Below are 26,500 nucleotides of genomic sequence, written 5' to 3'. Positions count from 1 at the left end.
AAGCATTTGGTGGAGTTGGATGATGTGTAGCTGAAGTTATGGATTGGGTATTAATTCTTGTCATATCTTTAGCTGAGTGAGGCTAGTAATATATTACTGAGTCAGCTGGAAATATAAACTAAAAACGTACTTGTAGTATAAGCCAACTGCCAAATCATATAATTGATTTTCAGTGGGAGTTTATTCCGCCCTCTGAGAGTCCCACTTTTTAATAAAAACAACAAGGAGTCCCGTGGCACCTTAAAGACTAACAGATTTATTTGGGCATAAGCTTTCGTGGGTAAAAGTCCCCACTTCTTCAGATGGATCTGAAGAAGTGGGGCATTTTACCCCCGAAAGCTTATGCCCAAATAAATCTGATCTGAAGAAGTGGGGCTTTTTACCCACGAAAGCTTATGCCCAAATAAATCTGTTAGTCTTTAGGGTGCCACTGGACTCCTTATTGTTTTTGTGGATACAGACCAACATGGCTACCCATCTGATACTTGGCACCACTTTTTAATGTAATATTTTGGTCTCTAGCAAGAGTTATAACTCCATTTGAAGATGTTGGTATTTGTGCTGGTTTTAGTTTGATTTTATTATTGGTGATTTTGAACAGCGTGTGCATACTGGCAACTGTACAGCTTTTTAAATTACAACTTTGTTTTTTCTCTATATTTCTGTGGGGAATTCAAAATGTGGGGAGTGCGAAGGAATCAGCATTACTACGTCTAGCTATGTATTATCTCCAGTCCACAAACTGAGCACTTGCCCCAGTGAAAGAGAGCGCAGACTCTGTGTCCCAGTTGTACTTCATAACAGTCCATGGCTGTACACATACAAACCAGTTGTCATATGATTACAGATGGACAAGTTAGCCAATGAATGGTGCCAATAGCCAGTGGGGGGAACTGAGACCCTGAAGCAGGTCCAACATATTCCATCCAGTAGAGAGCAGTTATATCCTGTATTTTAATCTTACTGTTCCTTCTCACCTAATGTGAACATACGACTCAATCTATCACGGTGGATGGTATGCATGTTTGATTCAGTTTTTGGCTGACACATACATCTTAATGAGTGGTCCTGTCTCCACTTCAAATGGGAGAGGGAAGCAGTTTAAAAAACATATCTTTTCAAGGTTTTTATCTGATCTTTATGACTCTCCCCCACCCCACACACTGCCCCCTGGTTCCCAGCAATGTCCTCTCCAGTAGCCTCTGTTGAAGGTCCCAGACTCCCAACAGCAATGGAAAAGGAGAAGGGAGAAGGAGGTGCTTGGACATCATCCCCCACCTCCAAAATGACTGATGCTGTGAACACATGGAATGAATGCAGGGGCGCAGTTGATGTAAGGGCTTGTCTACTCTACAAATGCTTTGGCTGGCGTAGCTATGCTGGCAATGCCCGCTAATAGAGATGCAGCTTACGCTGACTCAAGGAGTTCTCTTGCCAGCATAGTTAAATCACCTCCGCAAACAACATAAGCTATGACGGCAAAAGGGCTCCTTTGCTAGGATAACTGTATGTACACTAGGGCTTTTGCCAGCATCACTTTGTTGGTTTGGGGGTAGAGAGGATCTTTTCTTTCCGCATTCCTAGCTGACATACCTTTGCTGTCAAAACTTTGTAGTGTAGTGTAGACCAGGCTTATACTTTTTAACCCTACTGAGGCTTTAAATGTTGGAATTAGGCTCTTGAGCATCAAGATTTTAATAGGCTTCCTTAAAACGTTTTATATTCTTTTTGTTGAAAGGGGAATGTTGAACACTTTAAACATGACGATGTTTGGATGCGCCCCTCTCCTATGACTATGGAGGAGCAGGATCAATGGCCTATGCAAGGGGTGGACAATTGGGTGTATTGTGTACAAGGTGTTTTGCTGGGAATGTACATATTACTGGGGGCACAATTACACCAGCCCATAACCAAACTACACCCATCTACACGCTGCTATCTGGACTTTGGTGCACAAATGGATCTGTGAATCTTATTGCTGTGAATAATCAAACCAGGCCATACTGCCTGATTCCATACCAAGTGGTTATGCTGGTTTGAACAATATCTCATTTCTCTGTGAACATTCAATGGATATTCAATGATATGGATAAAAGCACGCAAAAACACGCAAAGGGGCGGCTTGTTGCAACTGCCAGCAACTGGACGCACAAGATCTTGACCCTGTCGAAGGAGAAGAGGCAGTGTTTTGGTGGTGGCTCAGATGTTGGACCTTACTGCAGTGGTCAGGACTCGGTGTTGCTGTGGATTTTGTATTGTTAACTGTATTTGTGTTACGTTGCATATGGAGATAACCTATAAGTAATGTAGGTTTCAGAGTAGCAGCTGTGTTAGTCTGTATTCGCAAAAAGAAAAAGAGTACTTGTGGCACCTTAGAGACTAACAAGTTTATTTGAGCATAAGCTTTCGTGAGCTACAGCTCACTTCATTGGTATGCATTCGATGAACTGAGCTGTAGCTCAAGAAAGCTTATGCTCAAATAAAATTGTTAGTCTTTAAGGTGCCACAAGTACCCCTTTTCTTTTTATAAGTAATGTAGTAAGCCCTCCCCACCCTGCAGTGTACTAGACAACCTGGACCCAACCTTCTCAGGCCCACTGTAATGGGAAGTCTGGAACATTAATTGGAATAGGTGTGGTATGCCCGTACGAGAGAAGGTGCAGGGCACTATACTACACAAGGGGCAGTGGGACAAATGGAATATCGACACCTTCCACCTTGGTGCCTGGCCCTATCCGGAAATGTGTCGCCATATGCCCTGTGCTTTTCCAGGGATACCTGGGCAGGAGGAGCCCAAAAGAAAAAAAAAGGGGTGGAGTGTTAGGATTTAGATATTCAGGCCTGCCTGTAAAGGCCTCTACTCTAATTTAGGTGTATTCTTATCACTTAGCTAGTTATAGAGGTATAAAAGAAAGAAAGAACCAAAAATCACTGTCTGCCAGCGTAAGGGCCTTCTCTTACTGTGACCGTCTGCGGCCCTGTGCTTAGGCTAAGCAGCAGAGGCAGCCATAAGCTGGGAAGCGAACGGTCATAGAATCATAGAATATCAGGGTTGGAAGGGACCTCAGGAGGTCATCTAGTCCAACCCCCTGCTCAAAAGCAGGACCCATCCCCCATTAAATCATCCCAGCCAGGGCGTTGTCAAGCCTGACCTTAAAAACTTCTAAGGAAGGAGATTCCACCACCTCCCTAGGCAACGCATTCCAGTGTTTCACCACCCTCCTAGTGAAAAAGTTTTTCCTAATATCCAACCTAAACCTCCCCCACTGCAACTTGAGACCATTACTCCTTGTCCTGTCCTCTTCCACCACTGAGAATAGTCTAGAACCATCATCTCTGGAACTACCTCTCAGGTAGTTGAAAGCAGCTATCAAATCCCCCCTCATTCTTCTCTTCTGCAGACTAAACAATCCCAGTTCCCTCAGCCTCTCCTCATAAGTCATGTGTTCCAGACCCCTAATCATTTTTGTTGCCCTTCGCTGGACTCTCTCCAATTTCTCCACATCCTTCTTGTAGTGTGGGGCCCAAAACTGGACACAGTACTCCAGATGAGGCCTCACCAATGTCGAATAGAGGGGGATGATCACGTCCCTCGATCTGCTCGCTATGGCCCTACTTATACATCCCAAAATGCCATTGGCCTTCTTGGCAACAAGGGCACACTGCTGACTCATATCCAGCTTCTCGTCCACTGTCACCCCTAGGTCCTTTTCCGCAGAACTGCTGCCTAACCATTCGGTCCCTAGTCTGTAGCTGTGCATTGGGTTCTTCCGTCCTAAGTGCAGGACCTTGCACTTATCCTTATTGAACCTCATCAGATTTCTTTTGGCCCAATCCTCCAATTTGTCTAGGTCCCTCTGTATCCTATCCCTGCCCTCCAGCGTATCTACCACTCCTCCCAGTTTAGTAGTCACATCCTCGCATTCCAAACTAGTCACATTGAAGTAAGGTGCTATTGGGCTGTTAGGAATACAATCCTGTCCTGATAATGCCCATTGCCTCCAGAGAAAGGGAAGTGCCTAGAAGATGTAAAAGGAAACTTAGTTTGATAGCATCCTGTCTGGCAAGAACTCACTTATCAATAGCTGGGATGTGAAATCCTCATTTCTGTGTTGTTCTATTATTGTAGTCCCCATTTCCCTATTGTTTGCCAGTATAATCTCTGGTTCTGTGATTGTTTCTGTCTGCTGTATAATTAATTTTGCTGGATGTAAACTAATTAAGGTGGTGCGACAGGATGATCAGTCTGTCTCTCTCTTGCGGGGAGGGATAGCTCAGTGGTTTGAGCATTGGCCTGCTAAACCCAGGGTTGTGAGTTCAATCCTTGAGGGGGCCATTTAGGGAACTGGGGCAAAAATTGGGGATTGGTCCTACTTTGAGCAGGGGGTTGGACTAGATGACTTCCTGAGGTCCCTTCCAACCCTGATATTCTATGATTCTATGATATAATTGGTTAAATAATCAGGTTACAATATGTTAGGATTGGTTAGTTAAATTTCAGGAAAATGATTGGTTAAAGTATAGCTAAGCAGAACTCAAGTTTTACTATATAGTCTGCAGTCAATCAGGAATTAAAGGCGGGGGGGGGAAATGGGAACAGGGAATGGGGGTGGGGAAATTGGAAATATGTTTTGCTAAGGAGGGGAATGGGAACAGGGACACAGGTAAGGCTCTGTGGTGTCAGAGCTGGGAAGGGGGACACTAAGGAAGGAAACTGGAATCATGCTTGCTGGAAGTTCACCCCAATAAACATCAAATTGTTTGCACCTTTGGACTTCGGGTATTGTTGCTCTCTGTTCATGCGAGAAGGACCAGGGAAGTAAGTGGGTGAAGGAATAAGCCCCCTAACAGGCTTCCTTAAAACACTTTATATTCTTTTTGTTGAAGGGGGAATGTTGAACGCTTTAAACATGACAACAGCGACCAGGTCTATCAAAACATTGCAGATCACATCCTCTCTTTGTTCAAGTCGAGTATCTGGGCAGTTCTGGCCCCTGAGTGTAAGACCGGTGATGCCATGGGAGGCTGAATCTCCCACTGACAGACCGTAAATCACATTATTTAGCTAAAAAGTTTTTTGTTTTTTGGGAGGGTTCCATCCAAGACGAGCTGACTACTAAAATCTTTCAAGTACCTAGACAGGAACAGTTTGTGTTAAGTAGATGTGACACTAAGTCTGCTTCGTCTGATATAACACCAGTAGGTGTGATGATTCTGAACTCTCTTCCCCAAGGAGTAAAAGGAAGATAATCAAACTTTCATTTATAAGAAACTTTAAGCCATGATAACTTTCAGCTAGTATTAAAAAGATGTCGTCAAACCAGCTGCTGTATTTTCAAACCAAAACTCCTTTGTCCATAGAGAAATAAATAATCTTTTAAGTGAGAACTTGTTGCTTATTTGTAATACAGGCTTTTGCTTCGAAAACTGCAAACTAGAGATTATGTTTTGAGGAGAGAGGGTTAAACTTGGATGTATGGTAAAATCTACTAAAATGTGGCCTTCAGAAGGGAAGAAATCTTTAGATTGAAAGCAAGTCCTTATCACTTAGTCACATTTTACAAAGAAAGGGCACTTTTCTCTGGTATCTTAGAGTTCGGGGATTGACTCTCTTTTTCTTTTTCTTTTCCCCCTTCTACTTAAATGTATGGAAGTGCTTCGCATTCTTCTTGATCGGGGCTTTGCTGAGCGGCTTCAGCTCTCACTGAAGTCAATGGCAGTTGCAGGTGTCTAGCATGCCCTAAATGCCTTGAAGCTGTGATCCTTGAGAATTCTGGGTCCACTCTTGTGCTCTTTACTTGAGCCTGGCCAGAGTAAGGAGTGGGCTCGTAATTTGTTCCTTCTGAGTGGTGTTGGAGAAAACATCCTAGCTTTGTGCGCTTGTACCTATATCCCTAGATGACCCAGCAGGTGTGTGTTCTGGGTTCATATAGGTACGTATTCAAGGGTTTTCTGTGTGGCTGGTAAGGGATTTGAGCTAGAACATGTTTCACACCCGCTGGGTAAACGTACCCTTAGACAAAGAGAGGAAAGAAGAAGATGTACGATAGCTATCTAACAAATGTCCTAAAGCTCTTTCCCTCTTTCTTGCATAAGAGTAAATCTTGCCTAATGATGATCTGGCTCTCCGTTTCTCAGAATCCTGTCCTGCTTTCTGCAAGTGGCAGTGCCGCTACCATATGCAACTTCCTCCTGAAACCAAAGCAAGTGCAATGTTATCAGTAAAACATGGGACCCACATCTCCTAGATTAAGCAATGGATTTCTTACACCATTTCCTGATTAGTTAAGCCTAGTGACCATTATTCAGCTAGATGTCATAATAATGCCAGAGCTGGGTGATTATAGCAGTGCTCTCTTAGTACTGTTGTAATTATCGTCTGACAGCATTTCCATTATAAACCCATTTTTTCAAGGGAGTTATAAATTAATTGTAAAATCTTGTTCCAGACTGAATTTTAGATTAAGGGCTCACATAGGATTACTTCTCTACTGGCTTCTAATGGGATTCCCTGTATATCTAGGACTAGTGTGTAATAAGTTTAGCTAGTACGTCTACATCCCAAAATGGCTGCACTGTATTGTGGGAGGGGCAACACCCACAATCCTCTACTTCTGGCACTGGCAGCTGATTTCTAGATTCTGATTTCCCAGCTTTCCCCAAACCCAGTGATGCAAATAAACGTGTGCGGCTTAACTGTGGACATGCTAACCTGGTTTAGCATACAGGTGTGTCAGGCCTTGTTAGTTATAAACGTGTCAGAATCTGGTTAGATGGCATGATTCTAGCTGTGGCGTAGGTTTGTTTTGAGATGCCAGCCACTGATTTAAAAGGAAATGTGATTTGAGGTTAAATCATATGATTGAATCAATTATGATCTTTTCCGTTATCTCCCATAGCCTTGTTATGTAAACTCTGGCAAAACACTTAACCTCTAAGAGCTTTCCCACTTGAAAATGGGATATAGTTGTCTATCTTCCAGGGATGATGTGAAGCTTAATATTTAATGGTGCTTTGAAATCCTCAGAAGGAAGCTGCTATGGTGGATGTTTCCAGCTTATCTAACAAACTGGAAGGATGTGTATCATGTCCCACCTACTTTTGTAGTTGTCATATTTTCTCTTACATAGCAATATAATGGCCTTTGACTTTTATGCAGACCTTTCATCTATAATGTGGGTCAGAGCCCAAGGAAACTTCAAAGAAATTCAATAGTCAAAATATTCCACTTTAAAAAGCAGCAAGGGTGCATATGCAGCAAATGTATTTTCAAAAACTTTATTTTTCCTGTTGAGAAAATGTTACCTTTAGCATAAACAGTTACAAAATAGCCACATAAAAGTAAACTGCTGCTCTTTGCCATGAACGCCTCCTCCAGTGCCCCATCTAAAGTACATGTCCCTGTGTAAGCATCAGATCTGATCCTGAATTCTTTGCAGTCTCAGGACTTCCATTGGCTTCAGTGGGAGTTTTGCTCAAGGAAAGCTGGAACAGAAGTCCCTTTTTAAAAGACTCTTGTTTCATTATCTCCGTCAAATGAGGGAAAGGAGTAGAACTGAAGCGGCAATGAGGGGAAAAAGATACAAACTGAAACATTTGACATTTAGCAAGGCAGGTAAAATAAACTATGTGAAAACTGTATGGTGCATATAACAGCCATCCACAGCCTCCCACAAGGGTGATAGATGCAGTGTACCAATTAACTCCAAACAGATCTGTAATTCCCAGCAGAGCCAAGCAATAAAACCACTCTGAGTGGAGCACAGATGCTATGCAGGACTCCTGCTACCTTTATCCAGACCGACTTTGATATATGTACTTATTGTGCATGCATACATTCCCATTGACACTAATGGCTGTAAATGAGCCATTGTGTGTGTCCATGATCTGTTGATTTAAATCACTGGGATCTTACAGCTTTGAATGGAGTCACTATAGCTTCAACGGAAGAGCCTTAACAATTCTGTTGAAACGGCATCATGTCAAACGTAATTCCAATAATTCTGGTCTGCGTTCGCACCAGCAGCTGCCTGGGCTTTCTTTGTATAGAAGTGAAACATACAAAGAATCTGTTAATATTAAGACTAAAGCCACCTTGTCTACAGAAATTTGCCACCATTTCCCCTCTGTAGACAAAGTTTTAAGGTTTCAGAGTAACAGCCATGTTAGTCTGTCTTTGCAAAAAGAAAAGGAGTACTTGTGGCACTTTAGAGACTAACCAATTTATTTGAGCATGAGCTTTCGTGAGCTATGAAGTGAGCTGTAGCTCACGAAAGCTCATGCTCAAATAAATTGGTTAGTCTCTAAGGTGCCACAAGTACTCCTTTTCTTTTTGCAAAGTTTTAAGGGTCTGACTGAACCCACAAGAGCCAGGAAATTCAAAGCTGTCCCCTCTACCTGCGGCGGCTGTTGTGTGTTGCAGAATTGTATCCCTTCAGTAAATGTTTTAATCTGTGAATTAACTTAATCCTTGTGACACTGTGCGGATATTAGCCTTGGGGACTGAATGATCTGCATGGTTTCCCCATGTCAGTTCTCTTCATTCCTGACCCACATAACTACCTGCAGTTCCAGCCCTAGGCATCCCTATATCTCCCTTAACTCTGCCTATGTAACTCTCTTCCTGTTGACCTTAGTTGAACTCAGCAGGCTTTGCGCAGTTCTGACTTGAGATAGTGTGATTCGGTGAAACTAGCCTTGTGCTGGATGCCAGGAGCTCCTGTGTTCTAAAATCCTGGAGTTACCACCAGCTTAACATCTATGCCTCAATTTTCCCGTCTGCAAAATGGGGATAAGTTCCCTCAGTGGGGCGCTGTGAGAATGTATTAGTTACTGTTGTTGTGTTGAACACAGTATTATGCAGTTGCTAAATATTCTTGCCTTGGGAACATTTAAATTTCCTGCTAATCTTTGCACGGTTGTGTCTGATACCCTCTGAAAGATTTAAAATGCATGTCCATCTTCAAGTGAATCCTTGAGCCTGCACACCCTTCGGGTCACAAACAAGGCTTGAGCCAAGGGAGAGGGGAGAGAGCAGAAAAGTCAGAAGAATAAGTCTGTTGGACTTATTTCCTGGGGATCCTACCTCAAGGATTTGAGTTTGCTTTGAGAATCCCGGCCCTTCCCTTTTTTGACCAAGATCGATTCTAGGCCTGGGCCACTCTGGAGGAGCCAATTGTCCATGACAGAATTGGGCCACAGTCATCCCTGGTTGAACAAGCTGGTTACACTTCAGGAGGAATTGACCCAGTGTATGGTGGCTTTGGAACGTGGATAAATGACTTTGAAGGCAAAGGGCTAAACACTGTGCTTAAGTCCTGTTGATTCAGGGCCTACAAACATTGGTTTAAACTCTTGTTTCATTTGTGACCCAGTCAGAATATGAGCCCAGGTCTCGACAGATGCATTAATGCAGTAGCTCTCAACCTTTCCAGACTATTGTACCTCTTTCAAGAGACTGATTTCTCTTGCGTACCCCCAAGTTATGACTCACTTAAAAACTACTTGCTTACAAAATTAGACATAAAAATACAAAAGTGTCACAGCCTCACTATTACTGAACAATTGCTTCCTTTCTCTTTTTTTTTTACCATATAATTATAAAATAAATCAACTGGTATATAAATATTGTACTTACATTTCAGTGTATGCTATGTAGAGCAGTATAAACAAGTCACTGTATTAAATTTTAGCTTGTACTGACTTAACTGGTGCTTTTTATGTAGCCTGTTGTAAAACTAGGCAAATATCTTGTGAGTTAATGTACCCCCTTGAAGACCTCTGTGTACCTGCAGGGTACACATACCCCTGGTTGAGAACCACTGCTTTAATGCACTGTTTCATTGTCAGCCCCCTTAAAATCTTCGTGCAGCTTTCAGAGTAGCAGCCGTGTTAGTCTGTATCCGCAAAAAGAAAAGGAGGACTTGTGGCACCTTAGAGACTAACAAATTTATTTGAGCATAAGCTTTCCTGAGCTACAGCTACATCGGATGTATGTAGTGGAAAATACAGCGGGGAGATTTTGTATACACAGAGAACATGAAACAATGGGTGTTACTATACAGACTGTAACAAGAGTGATCAGGTAAGGTGAGCTATTACCAGCAGGAGAGCGGGGCGGGGGGGGGAAATCTTTTGTAGTGATAATCAAGGTGGGCCATTTCCAGCAGTTGACAAGAACGTCTGAGGAACAGTGGGGGAGGGGGGCAATAAACATGTGGAAATAGTTTTACTTTGTGTAATGACACATCCACTCCCAGTCTTTATTCAAGCCTAAGTTAATTGTATCCAGTTTGCAAATTAATTCCAATTCAGCAGTCTCTCGTTGGAGTCTGTTTTTGAAGTTTTTTTGTTGAAGAATTGCCACTTTTAGGTCTGTAATCGAGTGACCAAAGAGATTGAAGTGTTCGCCGACTGGTTTTTGAATGTTATAATTCTTGACGTCTGATTTGTGTCCATTTATTCTTTTACATAGAGACTGTCCAGTTTGACCAATGTACATGGCAGAGGGGCATTGCTGGCACATGATGGCATTTATCACATTGATAGATGTGCAGGTGAACGAGCCCCTGCTAGTGTGGCTGATGTGATTAGGCTCTATGATGGTGTCCCCTGAATAGATATGTGGACGTAGTTGGCAACGGGCTTTGTTGCAAGGATAAGTTCCTAGGCTCTCCTGCTGGTAATAGCTCACCTTCCCTGATCACCCATTGTTTCATGTTCTCTGTGTATATAAAGATCACCCATTGTTTCATGTTCTCTATGTATATAAAGATCACCCATTGTTTCATGTTCTCTGTGTATATAAAATCTCTCCACTGTATTTTCCACTGCATGCATCTGATGAAGTGAGCTGTAGCTCACGAAAACTTATGCTCAAATAAATGTGTTAGTCTCTACAGTGTCACATCAAGGATCTACAACCTATCCTGAAGGACGATCCATCACTCTCTCAGATCTTGGGAGTCAGGCCAGTCCTTGCTTACAGACAGCCCCCCAACCTGAAGCAAATACTCACCAGCAGCCACACAACAGAACCACTAACCCAGGAGAGAGCAGCCATGCAGCTTAAAGGGGGAAAAAAAACTTTGCCAGCACAGGACGAGCTGTGAAGAGAATTCAGTGTTCACCCAGATAGTTTTAGAAAATGCCCTGATTTTTAAAACCTTTGCTGGGTTTGCTCCAGTTGACCCATCTGCAGTAATCTAGCACTGGGCTTCTGGGTCTCCGTCCATTATCTCACTGCTGTTGGTGCAAGAGCTACCTTTGTAGCTCCTGCTTTCTGGAGTAGCTCTCCTGCGCGTATCTAACTTGGCTTGCATCTAATCTGAAAGCATCTTTTTACACCTTGCCAATACCTCTGTATGGTGTGTGGCTCTGTAAAGCCAGTAAGCCCCCCTTTATAGTTGTGTGGCTGCAGAATCCAAGGCTTTGTCTACATGGGAAAGTTGTATCATTTATACCAGTATAACACCCACCCCCACCCCCATGTGAACACTTTTTCCAGTATAAGAGTGGCTTTTTTTTTGTTTTTGGTTTAATTTAAACCCCTTTCCAAGCAACATAATCTAAACTGCAAAAACATACTCGTACTCCAGTATGAGTGTCCACACAGGCGGTTATACAGGTATAATTATATTGGTTTAAATTCACACCTTAGTTTATACTGAAAACCTCTGCCCCATGCAGAAAAGTCCTAAACTTTCCTTTTAAAAAAAAATGCCCATCAGTGCAAATGACTTTTCAGGCTCTTTCCTGACAACATCTCTGAGAGGTATGAACCACTCCAGTCATGTCATGGGGGTATGAACACAGCCGCTGCTCATTCTAAGGAGAAACAAACCAATGTGCTTGTTATTGGCTGTACTAGCAGATACTGGGGTGAATTGGTGGATCAGGAATTCAAGTCTTTCCTTCCAAAAGGGAAGGAAAGCAGAGCTCTGCTGATTAGCCTGGGGAGCACTGTAGGCTTGGGGAAGGCAGTACTGCATAACTGGGGACTCCTTACTGCATAATGTAAGTCTAACATGCCATGCAAGCCATGGAGGGGTGGGATGGGATGGGATGGCCTTTGTTCTAGGATATACTTTGTGCCTAGAACACTTGTTGTACAAAATTCAGTAGTATTAACATTTGTATGTTTCTTTGTTTAGACTAAAGGATCTAGAACGAGCTGAGCTAGGCCATTCTGGGGTTCACGTGAAGATGCTGGCAGCCCCTATAAATCCAGCAGACATCAACATGATCCAAGGTAATCTCAGTTTCTCTGGCTGAATTGACTTTTTGCTTACAAACAGCTTCTTTTTCCTTCCATTTCTGAAATGTGTGTGGAATACCTATTGATTAGCCACATGTTGTCAGATGAGTAATTACACAAACCGACTGTCAAAACTTTAATGAGTCCCCTAGGGAATTTGTATACAGGAGTTAGGGCTGGATTCCAGAGCGGCAGGGGTGTAGAACCAGGCCTTAGCGAACAGAAGTTGAGAGAACAGTTTGCTGTGATAATTCTCCTCCTCTTACAGGGACTTATGCCCTCCTCCCTGACTTGCCTGCAGTAGGAGGGAATGAAGGCGTTGGACAAGTGGTGGAAGTTGGCAGTCATGTGACTTCTGTGAAGCCTGGGGATTGGGTTATCCCAGCAGATGCAGAACTTGGTGAGGTTTTTACATAAATCCTCATAAATAGTCATAGCTCTGTTGACTTCGTGGAGCTAGGGCAGTACATTCCAGCGGAGGATCTGCCCATCGGCCTTTCTCTGGTGTCGCCCATCTACAGATCTCAAAGCATTTCACAAATGTTAGTGAGATAGATAAGTATCTCTGTGTACAGATAGAGTCAGGGGAGAACTGAGGCATGATTTAGCCTGGTGAATTAGTCACAGAGCAGAACTGAGATGAGAACCCAGGATTTCTGGTTTGCGTTCCCCTGCTCTAACCATTAGATTATTGCCTATATGCTGTGGGTAGGATTGCAACCAGTAACTGCTTACCCTCAGATGTTTAAACCCAAACACCCCTTTCACTGGCAACAGCTATTCACAAAAACATTTCTATTCCTATAGGGAACCAAATTATGCTTAGTATATTTGAAAACTTCATTTGTTTAAAATAAAGTCGGAAGCAGCCCATTGTTCTAACCATCCCTGGAAATCTGAGTATTCCTGTGGACTTAACGTTAATTAATCGATCCCCCAAAACCCCTGTGAGGTAGGGAAGTATTATCCCCACTTCAGAGAGGGACAAATTGAGGCACAGCGTGAGTTTTCAGCTCCATCTTCCACTGTAGTCACTTGTCCAAGGTCACACAGGAAGATAACTAGATGCTAAAAATCATTGTTTTAATAAAGACACTGAGTTTATGGTTTCCTACAACAATCTGTTGCCCACTAACTCCCTTTTTTTGTCCTGTGACTACAGGGGTGTTAACAAGCCACTTCACCTTGAATGGTCCCCTAGAGTATGTGGTAATTACTTATGCTGAACAATCTGGTCTTGTATTTAGCTGTGATACTCTGGGTACCTTTCCCAGACCTGAGGAAGAGCTCTGTGTAGCTCAAAAACTTGTCTCTTTCACCAACAGAAGTTGGGCCAATAAAAGATATTCCCTCACCCACCTTGCCTCACAGAGTGGAGCGGGGAATTGAACCCAAATCTCCCTACTGTACTGTCCTAACCACAAACCATGCTTCCTCTGCAGCTTACACCCATGTGCTTTGCCTGATGAGCTCATACTTTAATTCTCTGAACAGAACGGTTGTGGGATCTTAAAATACCTGGAGGTAATGTGACGTCCTGAAGCAAAATTGTTACTCTCTGAAGTGCTGTTTTAGCTTGATACAGCCTCAGTCATGTACACAGCTTAGTTACAGCAATTACATATAATCGGATGTGATTTAAAAAAAAACACACACACACAAAACTCCATTAGAGAATGTTCCAGGCGAGGGAAGCAGCAGTTGGAATCCATTTAGCACCATATTAGTCAAATTGCAAATGTAATAGGTTATATTGTCTCTAACGAGAAGCATCTGCGTAGCCAGTGGAGTTGCACAAGGCACTCAATTTCAGAGCTGTTTTTATGCTGCTTTAATCTTTGTTCTTGTCCTATTTTATACTATTAAGGATTTAGAACGCTTTATTTGATGCAGCCATACTGACTCAGGCTGTGATCTCATCAGATTTCAAAGCTAAATAGAGCCAGTTCTGGTCTGCATAAATGGGAGATGGCCAGAGAAAATCCAGGTGCTGCAAGGAGTGGTGTTGGTGGTTTAGTAGTTAGCACTAGTTCTTTTGAGTCAGTACATAAAATCAGGCATCAAGACCACTCATGATAAATGAAGGTCCCAGGACACTTTTGCACCCTTTTCCATTCTGAATTCTACTTTCTATAGCATAAGCTGGATATGATGTTTTTTTTACTTGCATCCTGACCTGTTGCGTAAGGTTACCGCATCACATTCCTCCCCAGAAGTAGCTGCAGTGTCATTTGTGAATGCCATTATTCCTCTTTTGCACCTGTTTAAAGGCTTTGGCATGTCAAGTATGATATAAACAAGTTTATTGTTACGTGTAGCTGCTGTTGTCGTCTTAAGAGTCTTTCAATAAAAATGTGGGGGGTTTTAAAACAAATGTCTCTTGGGCCACTCTGAATTTTCTGGCCACCTTTTGCCAGTTCCATCAGTTCTGTGCCCGTTTCATTTCAAATGGCTTTTCTACTTAATCAGGAAGGTGAACAATCCACTGAGGGGGTTCCAGTTAAGAAGATTCTACTGAATCAAGGGTATATAAAATGCATAAACCATAATGGGAGACGGTAAATACTCGTAGGCAAAAGTGAATATTGAGTTAATTCAGAGTTGAATGAAGGGGCTCTTCTTTCTAAAAGCATTAATTGTATTGGCTTTCAAAAAAATCATTCGTCTGTAGGAAGTAGAGTAATTTTCCCTAGTGGGGTATATTCACTTTGCTCTGGTTAACTGTCTCCAATACAATCCAGGAATTCTGAAAGGTAATTGTTTACAGTTCCTTAAGTATCGTAGGATGAATTTCATCAAGCCTTGCCAACTTGAATACATCTAACTTATCCAAATATTCTTTAACCTGTTCTTTCCCTATTTTGGCTTGTGTTCCTTCCCCTTGTTAATATTAATTGTGTTAACTATATAGTCACCATTAACTGTTTTAATGAAGACTGAACCAAAATAGACATTAGACACCTCAGCCTTGTTGATGTATCAGTTATTAGTTCTCCTTCCACACTAAGTAGAGGACCTACACTTTCCTTTGTCTTTCTTTTGCTCCTGCATTATTTAAAGAACCTCTTCTTATTTCCTTTTATATCCCTTGCTAGGTGTAACTCATATTGTGCCTTAGCAATTTGTGATTTTGTCCCAATGGGATTGTGCTTTTTTTTTGTATTACTCCTTAGCAATTTGTCTGTTTCCACTTTTTGTAGATTCCTTTTTGATTTTCAGATCATTAAAGAACTCCTGATGGAGCCATATTGGCTGCTTACTATTCTTCCTATCTTTCCTTTGCATCAGGATAATTTTCAGTTGTGCCTTTGTCTTATTGAGGAAATGCCAAGTCTCCTGAACTTCTTTTCCCTTAGTCTTCCCATGGAACCTTACATACCAGTTCTGAGTTTGATAAAGACTGGCGTTTTTTTTAAGTCCATCGTCCTTCTTCTGTTGCTCACTCCTGCCTTTCCTTAGAATCACAAAATCTATCATTTCACGATCACTTTCACCCAAATTCCCTTCCACCTTCAGATTCAAAACCAATTCCTCCCAGATAGTCAGAATGAAATCTAAAATAAGCTATTACCAGCAGGAGAGTGGGGTGGGAGGAGGTATTGTTTCATGGTCTCTGTGTATATAATGTCTTCTGCAGTTTCCACAGTATGCATCCGATGAAGTGAGCTGTAGCTCACGAAAGCTCATGCTCAAATAAATTGGTTAGTCTCTAAGGTGCTGCAAGTACTCCTTTTCTTTTTGCGAATACAGACTAACACGGCTGTTACTCTGAAATCTAAAATAGCTGTCCCCCTGGTTACTTCCTTCACTTTCTGAAACAAAAAGTTATCCCTGGTACATTCCAAAACCTTCTTGGAAATGTTGTGTTTTGCTGCATTACTTTTCTAACAGATGTCTGCGTAGTTCATGTCTAACATTACTACCAGGTCGTGTGTTTTGGATATTTCTGTTATTTGTTCTAGAATTGCCTCATAGAATATCAGGGTTGGAAGGGACCTCAGGAGGTCATCTAGTCCAACCCCCTGCTCAAAGCAGGAACAATCCCCAACTAAATCATCCCAGACAGGGCTTTGTCAAGCCTGACCTTAAAAACTTCAAAGGAAGGAGATTCCACCACCTCCTTAGGTAACGCATTCCAGTTCTTCACCACCCTCCTAGTGAAAAAGTTTTACCTAATATCCAACCTAAACCTCCCCCACTGCAACTTGAGACCATTACTCCTTGTTCTGTCATCTGGTACCACTGAGAACAGTCTAGAGCCATCCTCTTTGGAACCCCCTTTCAGGTAGTTGAAAGAAGCAATCAAATCCACCCTCATTCTTCTCTTCCGCAGACTAAACAATCCCAGTTCCCTCAGCCTCTCCTCATAAGTCATGTGTTCCAGTCCCCTAATCATTTTTGTTGCCCTCCGCTGGATGCTTTCCAATTTTTCCACATCCTTCTTGTCGTGTGGGGCCCAAAACTGGTCACAGTACTCCAGATGAGGCCTCACCAATATTGAATAGAGGGGAATGATTACATCCTTCGATCTGCTGGCAAAGTCCCTACTTATACATCCCAAAATGTCATTGGCCTTCTTGGCAACAAGGGCACACTGTTGACTCGTATCCAGCTTCTCGTCCACTGTAACCCCTAGGTCCTTTTCTGCAGAACTGCTGCCTAGCCGTTTGGTCCCTAGTCTGTAGCAGTGCATGGGATTCTTCTGTCCTAAGTGCAGGACTCTGCACTTGTCCTTGTTGAACCTCATCAGATTTCTTTTGGCCCAATCCTTCAATTTGTCAAGGTCCCTCTGTAGCCTATCCCTACCCTCCAGTGTATCTACCTCTCCTCCCAGTTTAGTGTCATCTGCAAACTTGCTGAGGGTGCAATCCACACCATCCTCCAGATCATTATTGAAGACAAACAAAACAAAACCAGCCCCAAGACTGACCCTTGGGACACTCCACTTGATACCGGCTGCCAACTGGACATGGAGCCATTGAGCACTGCCCGTTGAGCCCAACAACCTAGCCAGCTTGCTATCCACCTTATAGTCCATTCATCCAGCCCATCCTTCTTTAACTTGCTGGCAAGAATACTGTGGGAGACCGTGTCAAAAGCTTTGCTAAAGTCAAGGAATAACATGTCCACTGCTTTCCCCTCATCCACAGAGCCAGTTATCTTGTCATAGAAGGCAATTAGATTAGTCAGGCATGACTTGCCCTTGGTGAATCCATGCTGACGGTTCCTGATCGCTTTCCTCTCCTCTAAGTGCTTCAGAATTGATTCCTTGAGGACCTGCTCCATGATTTTTCCAGGGACTGAGGTGAGGCTGACTGGCCTGTAGTTCCCCATATCCTCCTTCTTCCCTTTTTTAAAGATGGGCACTACATTAGCCTTTTTCCAGTCTTCCGGGACTTCCCCCAATCACCACGAGTTTTCAAAGATAATGGCCAATGGCTCTGCAATCACATCCGCCAACTCCTTTAGCACTCTCGGATGCAGCGCATCCGACCCCATGGATTTGTGCTCGTCCAGCTTTTCTAAATAGCCCCGAACCACTTCTTTCTTCACAGAGGGCTGGTCACTTCTTCCCCATGCTGTGCTGCCCAGTGCAGTAGTCTGGGAGCTGACCTTGTTTGTGAAGACAGAGGCAAAAAAAGCATTGAGTACATTAGCTTTTTCCACATCCTCTGTCACTGGGTTGCCTCCCTCATTCAGTGAAGGAGCCCACACTTTCCTTGACTTTCCTCTTGTTGCTAACATACCTGAAGAAACCCTTCTTGTTACTCTTAACATCTCTTGCTAGCTGCAACTCCAGGTGTGATTTGGCCATCCTGATTTCACTCCTGCATGCCCGAGCAATATTTTTATACTCTTATACTGGTCATTTGTCCAATCTTCCACTCCTTGTAAGCTTCTTTTTTGTGTTTAAGATCAGCAAGGATTTCACTGTTAAGCCAAGCTGGTCGCCTGCCATATTTACTATTCCTTCTACACATCGTGATGGTTTGTTCCTGTAACCTCAATAAGGATTCTTTAAAATACAGCCAGCTCTCCTGGACTCCTTTTCCCCTCATGTTATTCTCCCAGGGGATCCTGCCTGTCAGTTCCCCGAGGTTGTCAAAGTCTGCTTTTCTGAAGTCCAGGGTCTGTATTCTGCTGCTCTCTTTTCTTCCCTGTGTCAGGATCCTGAACTCGACCATCTCATGGTCACTGCCTCCCAGGTTCCCATTCACTTTTGCTTCCCCTACTAATTCTTCCTGGTTTGTGAGCAGCAGGTCAAGAAGAGCTCTGCCCCTGGTTGGTTCCTCCAGCACTTGCACCAGGAAATTGTCCCCTACACGTTCCAAGAACTTCCTGGATTGTCTGTGCACCGCTGTATTGCTCTCCCAGCAGATATCAGGTTGATTGAAGTCTCCCATGAGAATCAGGGCCTGCGATCTAGTGACTTCCATTAGTTGCCAGAAGAAAGCCTCGTCCACCTCATCCCCCTGGTCTGGTGGTCTATAGCAGGCTCCCACCATGACATCACCCTTGTTGCTCACACTTCTAAACTTAATCCAGAGACTCTCAGGTTTTTCTGCAGTTTCATCCTTGAACTCTGAGCAGTCATACTGCTCTCTTACATACAGTGCAACTCCCCCACCTTTTCTGCCCTGCCTGTCCTTCCTGAACAGTTTATATCCATCCATGGCAGTACTCCAGTCTTGTGAGTTATCCCACCAAGTCTCTGTTATTCCAATCACATCATAATTCCTTGACTGTGCCAGGATCTCCAGTTCTCCCTGCTTGTTTCCCAGGCTTCTTGCATTTGTGTATAGGCACTTGAGATAATTTGCTGATCGTCCCTCTTTCTCAGTATAAGGTGGGAGCCCTCCCCTCTCACGCTCTCCTACTCGTGCTTTCTCCTGGTATCCCACATCCCCACTTACCTCCTTCCCCCGGGGCTTTGGTCTCCTTCCCCCGGTGAACCTAGTTTAAAGCCCTCCTCACTAGGTTAGCCAGCCTGCTTGCGAAGATGCTCTTCCCTCTCTTCATTAGGTGGAGCCCATCTCTGCCTTCCACTCCTCCTTCTTGGAACACCATCCCATGGTCAAAGAATCCAAAGCCTTTTCTCCGACACCACCTGCGTAGCCATTCGTTGACTTCCACGATTCGACGGTCTCTACCCAGGCCTTTTCCTTCCATGGGGAGGATGGACGAGAACACCACTTGCACCTCAAACTCCTTTATCCTTCTTCCCAGAGCCATGTAGTCTGCAGTGATCTGCTCAAGGTCATTCTTGGCAGTATCACTGGTGCCCACATGGAGAAGCAGGAAGGGGTAGCGATCCGAGGGCTTGATGAGTCTTGGCAGTCTCTCCGTCACATCGTGAATCCTAGCTCCTGGCAAGCAGCAGACTTCTCGGTTTTCCCAGTCGGGGTGACAGATAGATGACTCAGTCCCCCTGAGGAGAGAATCCCCGACCACCACCACCTGCCTCCTTCTCTTGGGAGCGGTGGTCGTGGAACTCCCAACCCTAGGACAGTGCATCTCATGCCTTCCAATTGGCAAAGTCTGCTTCTGTTCCCTTCCCTCAGATGTATCATCTAGTCCACTCTCTGCATTAGTTCCTGTAGAGAGAACATGAAAACGGTTGCTTACCTGTATCTGTGTTGCTGGTACATGGGCGCTCCCCTTTCTTCTTCTGGAGGTCACATGCTGCCAAATTCATTCACCATCCTCCTGTCCCCGCTGCGCAGCCTGCTCTGAATCTTCAGAACATTGTGTCCGTAGAAGCATATCCTGATGTCTGTCCAGGAAATCTTCAGTTTCTCTTATGTAACGCAGGGTCGATATTTGTTTCTCCAGACCTTGAACTTTCTCTTCCAATATGGAGACCAGCTCACACTTTGTACAGATAAAGTCGCTTCTGTCCTGTGGAGGAAAGACCAACATGGCACATCCAGTGCAGGTCACAACAGCTGAATGCTCCCCATCCATATTACCTTCCTTCTACGAGCTTCCTGAGAAGCTGTATTAACTACTTAGAGAAGCCTGCAAGATGTAAGCTTCAGTGGGCTCTCCCCAGGCAAACTCCCAGGCAAACTCCCTCTGTTAGCCTCTCTGCTCTTCGCAGCTCAGCTGGTTTGCAGCTGACTGGCTTTTTATAACAGTCAGGCCCACTCAAGGCTCACCTGGAACAAAGCACTTCCAATTCACACTTTTCAAACAATCAAGCAAGCACATGGTCAAACTGTCCCCGCAACAGACACTCAAGTGTCTTTGAGTGTCTGCCTCATCCACCTCTTCCTCTTCCTGATTTGGTGGTCTATAGTAAACCCTATTTTTTACCACTTTTATTGTTTTTGAATGATAGATAGTTGCATCATTGCTAACTAGCAACCTTAACTGTTTGTTGCATTTTAAAGCAGCTTTCCGTTTTTGTGGAGAGGACTAGTTCTTTGCTACTTTCATTTTTTCTTTGGTGCAGACATAACTTATAAAAATAAAAATGACACAGGAGGGACAGATTCCTAAATAGGAATGAGTTGTGCTAGCCAAGCTAATAAAGGCAGCTGCAGTGTTGTACCTCATTCAGTGCACACCAGATAAGATATACACATTTCCTGGAGAACTACATTAACTATGTACATAGCTACTTAGCACCTCTGGGAAATCAAGCTTCAGGTGGCTTGCCTATAGCCAGAGATGGAATCTGTATCCAAACCAGGACTGGAATTCAGGAGTCTTGCCTCCCTAGCCTGTGCTTAGATCTCAAGGCCACATGGGGAAGGGATAGCTCAATGGTTTGAGCATTGGCCTGCTAAACCCAGGGTTGTGAGTTCAATCCTTGAGGGTGCCATTTAGGGATCTGGGGCAAAAATTGGGGATTGGTCCTGCTTTGAGCAGGGGGTTGGACTAGATGACCTCCTGAGGTCCCTTCCAACCCTGATATTCTATGATTCTATGATTTATCTCTCCAACTTCATTGGGCCTGAAAACTTTTGCCTAAGCGGTTACCCGCTCAACTTGCCTGCATCTTTCTAATGCTTCTCATAGCTTGAATAAGCCTTGTCCTTTAAACCAGGAACATGGAGAACGGATGCAGTGTTCAGTGAGGAAAGCCTGGTGAAACTCCCACGCGACATCCCTTTGCTGTGTGCTGCCACCTTGAGCGTCAACCCCTGCACAGCGTATCGGATGCTGGCTGATTTCGAGACCTTGGTGCCAGGTACATCTCTTAACCTATGCTGTGTAATCCTCCTAACACGTGGCTGATTTTTACACTCCAGTGGAACATCCCATCCTCGGATATTGACCCTAAACAAGTTAACAGAATTTATAAATTCCTTCTAATTAACAGTTTATCCATGTGCATAAATAAAATTCTGCCTTCTTCTGTATGGAAAGTACTAATATTGAGTAGTTATAGTCCTATCTCCCAAACCCATACTCTGGGATTTATCCCCAGCTCTGCCATGGACTGCATGGGCTCAGGCAAGCCTCTGCACGTGTTTTCTTACCTGATGGTTCAGAGTTATTTATTATTTATGTTGCGATAGCACCTGGGAGCCCCAGTCAGGGACAGGTCAGCATTTTGCTACGTGCTGCCCAAACACAGCTGAAGCTATGGTCCCTGTCATACTCGCTATCCTAGAGCACCTCCTCCCAGTGAGATCCAGCATTGCAGCCCCTCTGCCTCACCCGCCTTCTCCGGACGTCGGTGGTCTGCGGGTGACTTGGCCCTCTGGCCAGGGGACACTGAGTCCCACCCTGTCAGGGTAGCAGCATCCATACTCGAAGGAATGGAAACTCTTCCACCCTTCCTGGGCTCAGTCCTCCGCAGATCTTCACCGCCTCGCAGGCTCTGCATCTTCCTTACTTTATTACAGAGCACTTCCTCAGGGTTTAGTCTCCAGTGGCATGGCTGATCTTGAGCTACTGACCCTTGGGACTGCATCCTTGGAGTCTCCTAACCAGCTTCCCTCTCCTTTCAGGGCATATGCTCCTTCCTGCACATCTCTCGATGGTTCCTTTTCCAGAGAGAGGAAATGCCCAACTACCTGTTTCCTGAGTCCTTCCCCCTGTTGCCCTGCAGTCCTTTCTTTCTAGGAACCATGCAGCCTGCTTCTCCCCAGCTGGCTCTAATCCTTCATTACCTGTCTCTCCTCCAGGTGCCATAGAATGGGCTAACTAGGCTCTCTAGTTCCCCTTACGCCTATCACTGCCAGCTTGGAGTTTTAGATACCCCCATCACAGCCTCTGCCCAAGGAGCTTGCCCTCTGAGGCTAAATGAGTGTTTGTGAAGTACTTGAATGAATGAATGACTTGATATGAGGGCCAAAGTTTATGATCAGTATCTTGTGCCTTCAAGGTTCTAGGTCAGATGCAAGTCCTTCTTGCCAGCCAGAGGAAATAAGCAGCAAGTTATAATAGGTTCCTGGGAATAAATCAGAGCCAATCCAAGCAAGTCTTAGTAAAGGTGAATGAAATTCTCAGATGAATGTATCATGAAAGAATTAAGCCTTTCAGTTGTAGTTCATTAGTTTAAATGTGGTCCTAGTGGCTGAAAGGTTGTTCCCATCTGAGGGCCTGTATGAAATAAGTTGGTGAGTCTTAGTTCAACTCTTGGAAACATCTCTGAATCAAAACCCACCGCCTCTATTGACCTGAGCTAGCACTGGGCAGTCTCGGGGATAAGCCATGCTGATGGGACAGTGTCAGGGAAGATTGCCTTGCAGCAGGCTGTGCTGTAACTATTCTTGACTGTATTCTCAGCCCTGAAGACTGAAGATCTCCGCACCTTTCTCCAGCACTAAATTTGCTTCAAGCCAGAGCTGATTTGGGTTTCTTTATTTCACTGCAGGTGATTCCATCATCCAGAACGCAGCCAACAGTGGCGTGGGACAGGCTGTTATTCAGATTGCAGCAGCTTTAGGCATCAAAACAATCAATGTGATCCGAGATAGGTGCGTATACAGTGGGCCCTGGTTTTTAGAGACTCTGACTAACTGGATCATTTGTTAAAATTGTCCTGATCAAACAACTTTTTTGCTTTATCCTGTGCTGTTCGGTTCCCCTTCCTTTCACCCCGCATTCTGCTCTATATGTCTGAGTTAGATTCTCAGTGGGAGGGGAGGGGATTGTTTCTTGGAAACAAGGGAGATGGGCATAAAGGTTGGGCTGTGGCCGGTTGAGAGTAGCTGCATTTAGATGTTTGCCTGTCAGTCTGTCTCGAATTTTTCACTTTAACTGCTCTGATATGAATCTATAAGAGGAAACCCCTGCTGCTGGAATTACGCCATAGAAAGAGGTAGGGTGAAGGCAGGTTAAAGGTTAGCAGGATCACCGTCTCAGCTTTTGTCTCCAGTCTGCAAATAATCCTAAATAGGCCGAGAACTTGTGCTGTAAAACAGGGCGATACCTCATGTTGATAGAAAGGCTACATTCAGGTCTGAGTGGGCAATAGAGGGTGTTTGTTCAGGTAGCTGAATCCAGCAATAGAGTTCTTCACAACAGGGCTTCCCTTTCCGCTCTGAATGAGGCTGCCCAGTCAGCGATTAGCGAATGTATTCAATGTCTCCACTCCGAAGATGAGTGTTAAAATTCCTGTTGGGAGAGGGAGTGACTAGCCCTTGACAGGAAGGGGAGGGATAGCTCAGTGGTTTGAGCATTGGCCTGCTAAACCCAGGGTTGTGAGTTCAATCCTTGAGAGGGCCATTTAGGGAACTGGGGCAAAATAAATAAAAATGGGGATTGGCCCTGCTTTGAGCAGGGGGTTGGACTAGATGACCAACTGAGGTCCCTTCCAACCCTGATCTTCTATGATTCTATGACACTAGCTAGTCCTGAGGGATTTTCAACTCCAAGGTTGGCCAGTTCCAAGGGCTAGGTGGGGGGAACCTCTAGTGGATCTGGATGTGGGATAAGGAGAGACTAGATGCAGAGGGAAGAGGGACCTAGTGGCTCCTCGGAGAAGCTAGTTCTACCTACTCCCACTTTGTGGCCTGCTCAGAAGCCTTGTCCTTTCTTACAGTGCTGCTGGTCCCATCCCTTTCTCTTGCTTGGAAGTAGGAAAGTGGGGTGGGGTTTGGTTTGGTGGCGCAGCATCAGCTGGTGGTGGTAAAATAGGCACTGAGCTGGGAAGCAGCGACCTGCTCTGTGATTGGTAATTGGCTCTTATTCTGAGCAGACAAGAAGCCCCATTTGGAGCTTGTGGGTGAGTGTTCAGGGGCCAGCAGATCTTATGCAGGAACAGCTGGAGCTGGCATCCGAGTTCAGGGTAGGAAGCTTTGCAGAAGAAAGCGTTTAGGAGAAGCCAGGCACCCGTGTGTGGGAAGCAGAAGAGGCAGCATGAAAGAAGGTACAGATCAGAGGGGGGAGGAGGAGACACCAGAAGCAGTTCTCAGGAAGGCGGCTGGAGGGTAGACAGTGAAGGCTGGGATGAGGGCAGAGAGGGAGGTTGTATGGCACCATGTAGAGTCTTGAAGGTGAGGCTGAGAGGTTCATAGCTGATACAGAAGGTGAGGAAGCCAGTGGAGGAAACTAGGGGACAGAGGCAGGAGTGGCATGGTCAGTTAATAACAGGATGAGGGAAGGAGGAGATAAATCCCCCCCGCCAAAGAGGCTCGCTTTTGGAAGGGAACATCTTCCCCAAAGTTTGGGCTGAGCCCAGTTTGCTCATCCTGGGTCACAAGTTACAGATCAGAGCCCATAGAAACTGACTGACTTGGTCAAAGGGCCCTGCAGAGGTCTGTCCATCTTGGCTTGGGAAACATGCCAGTTATTTCTGTGAATCTCTTTTTTGTCCTTCCTCCCCAGACCCAATCTCCAAGAGGTGGTAGACAGACTGACATCCCTTGGTGCGGACCATGTCATCACAGAAGAGATGCTGAGAAAGCCAGAGATGAAAGACTTATTTAAGGTACTGTAATGCTGAGCTCTCCAGAAAGAAGAATCCTAGTAGGGAGGCAGGAAGCTAATTCTCAGGATCCAAAGACAATACAGGAACCTCTGTATAGCCATATTGGAGCAGACCATGGTCTGTCTCATGTAGTGGCCAAAACTAGATGCTGCAGGGAAAGGTGCAAGAATCCTATTATGGAGAACTATGGAGTAAACTTCCCTAGCAGAAGCTCTTTCCTAACCCCTGGGCAGATGAACAGTTGTTTTAGGTCCAAATTCTCAAAGGTATTTGGGCACCTAACTTCCATTGAAATCAATGGAAGCTAAGGGAATAAATATCTTTTGAGGATCAGGGCCTTATTCCCTAAATCCCGAGTTTATATTCTTACTTTATCTTCTTATGTAAGTGGGTGTTCTCATTAATCAATATAAATGTCAATTAAACCTGCTAGGCTTTTGGCCTCAATAATATTCTATGGCAGTGAGTTCCATAGGTGTAAAATAATAAACGGTTTCCTTTTATCATGTTTAAAGTTGCCTTTTAGTTTGATTCCATGTCCCCTTGCTCTTCTATTCTGAGGATAAATTGGAGTGTCTGACAACACCTACACCTGTTGCTGTTTTATGTCCTCTCCTGTCTCTCTCATTTATTTCCTCTGTAAACTGAACAGTGCCGCGCCGCAGCCTCTCTGCAGACAGAAGTCTCTGTACCTCAGATTACTTTCACTGTCCATGTTTGAGCCGCTTCTGTTTCCGCTATAACGGGGAATTGAGGTGACCAGAGTGGAAATGCAGTGGTGAAGATGATGCAGTAGCCACAGGGGAAATCCCGCACTGACAGAGAGTTGGACTAGCTGAGACTATGTAGATGGCTGATGTCTAGAAACCGTGCTCTGATATACACCACCGTTTAACATGCAGACAGAAGAGTTAGTAGGGGCTGGCCTTCATTCTCCCAGGGAATTGTTTCCATTGGACTCCTCTCTGTGATTCTGGAGGCTGCCCCAGCAGTGTTGGGCAGGTTTTCATTTCTGTTGCGGTGCCCAGATGGTAAATTTGGCTTTGGGTACATATCTGGACCTGCCCTTGGTTTGAGCAAACTCTGGGGCTAAAACACGTGAACCTGCCTCCCTCAGCAGACAGAGTCCTGACCCCAAGAGAAGGTAACCTTGGAATTCAAAATAGGACTACTCCGTGTTTCTTGCTGGACAGAAATCTGGCTTGGCGGGCAAGAGTTAAATCTGCCTTTTTTGTCTATAAAACGCTGACTCTTCCAGAAAGTCCCCAAACCCCGGTTAGCGCTGAATTGCGTCGGAGGGAAAAGTACTACTGAGATGCTGCGCCACATACAGTAAGTTCAGCTTTTTTCCTCCT

The 26,500-nt window shown here is 44.5% G+C and overlaps 1 protein-coding gene across 3 annotated transcripts in view; it reads left to right on the top strand.

The window, feature by feature from the left end:
- The window catches only part of MECR (mitochondrial trans-2-enoyl-CoA reductase), a 32,710-nt gene that overhangs the window by 1,412 nt on the left and 4,798 nt on the right, over positions 1-26,500 (top strand). The window contains exons 2-7 of one of the 3 annotated variants that reach the window (XM_048825568.2): positions 12,153-12,250; positions 12,525-12,656; positions 21,309-21,452; positions 23,088-23,190; positions 25,043-25,145; positions 26,404-26,477. In XM_048825568.2, coding sequence (XP_048681525.1) covers positions 12,153-12,250; positions 12,525-12,656; positions 21,309-21,452; positions 23,088-23,190; positions 25,043-25,145; positions 26,404-26,477 — 654 coding nt within the window. The remainder of the gene's footprint in view (positions 1-12,152; positions 12,251-12,524; positions 12,657-21,308; positions 21,453-23,087; positions 23,191-25,042; positions 25,146-26,403; positions 26,478-26,500) is intronic. The other 2 variants (XM_048825570.2, XM_048825569.2) reach the window with 2 other exon arrangements.

The sequence above is a fragment of the Caretta caretta genome, chromosome 19 (genome assembly GCF_965140235.1).
Source record: "Caretta caretta isolate rCarCar2 chromosome 19, rCarCar1.hap1, whole genome shotgun sequence".
NCBI lineage: Eukaryota > Metazoa > Chordata > Testudines > Cheloniidae > Caretta > Caretta caretta.
Note: the sequence above shows the minus strand (reverse complement) of the source record. Positions and strands in the feature narration are given on the sequence as shown.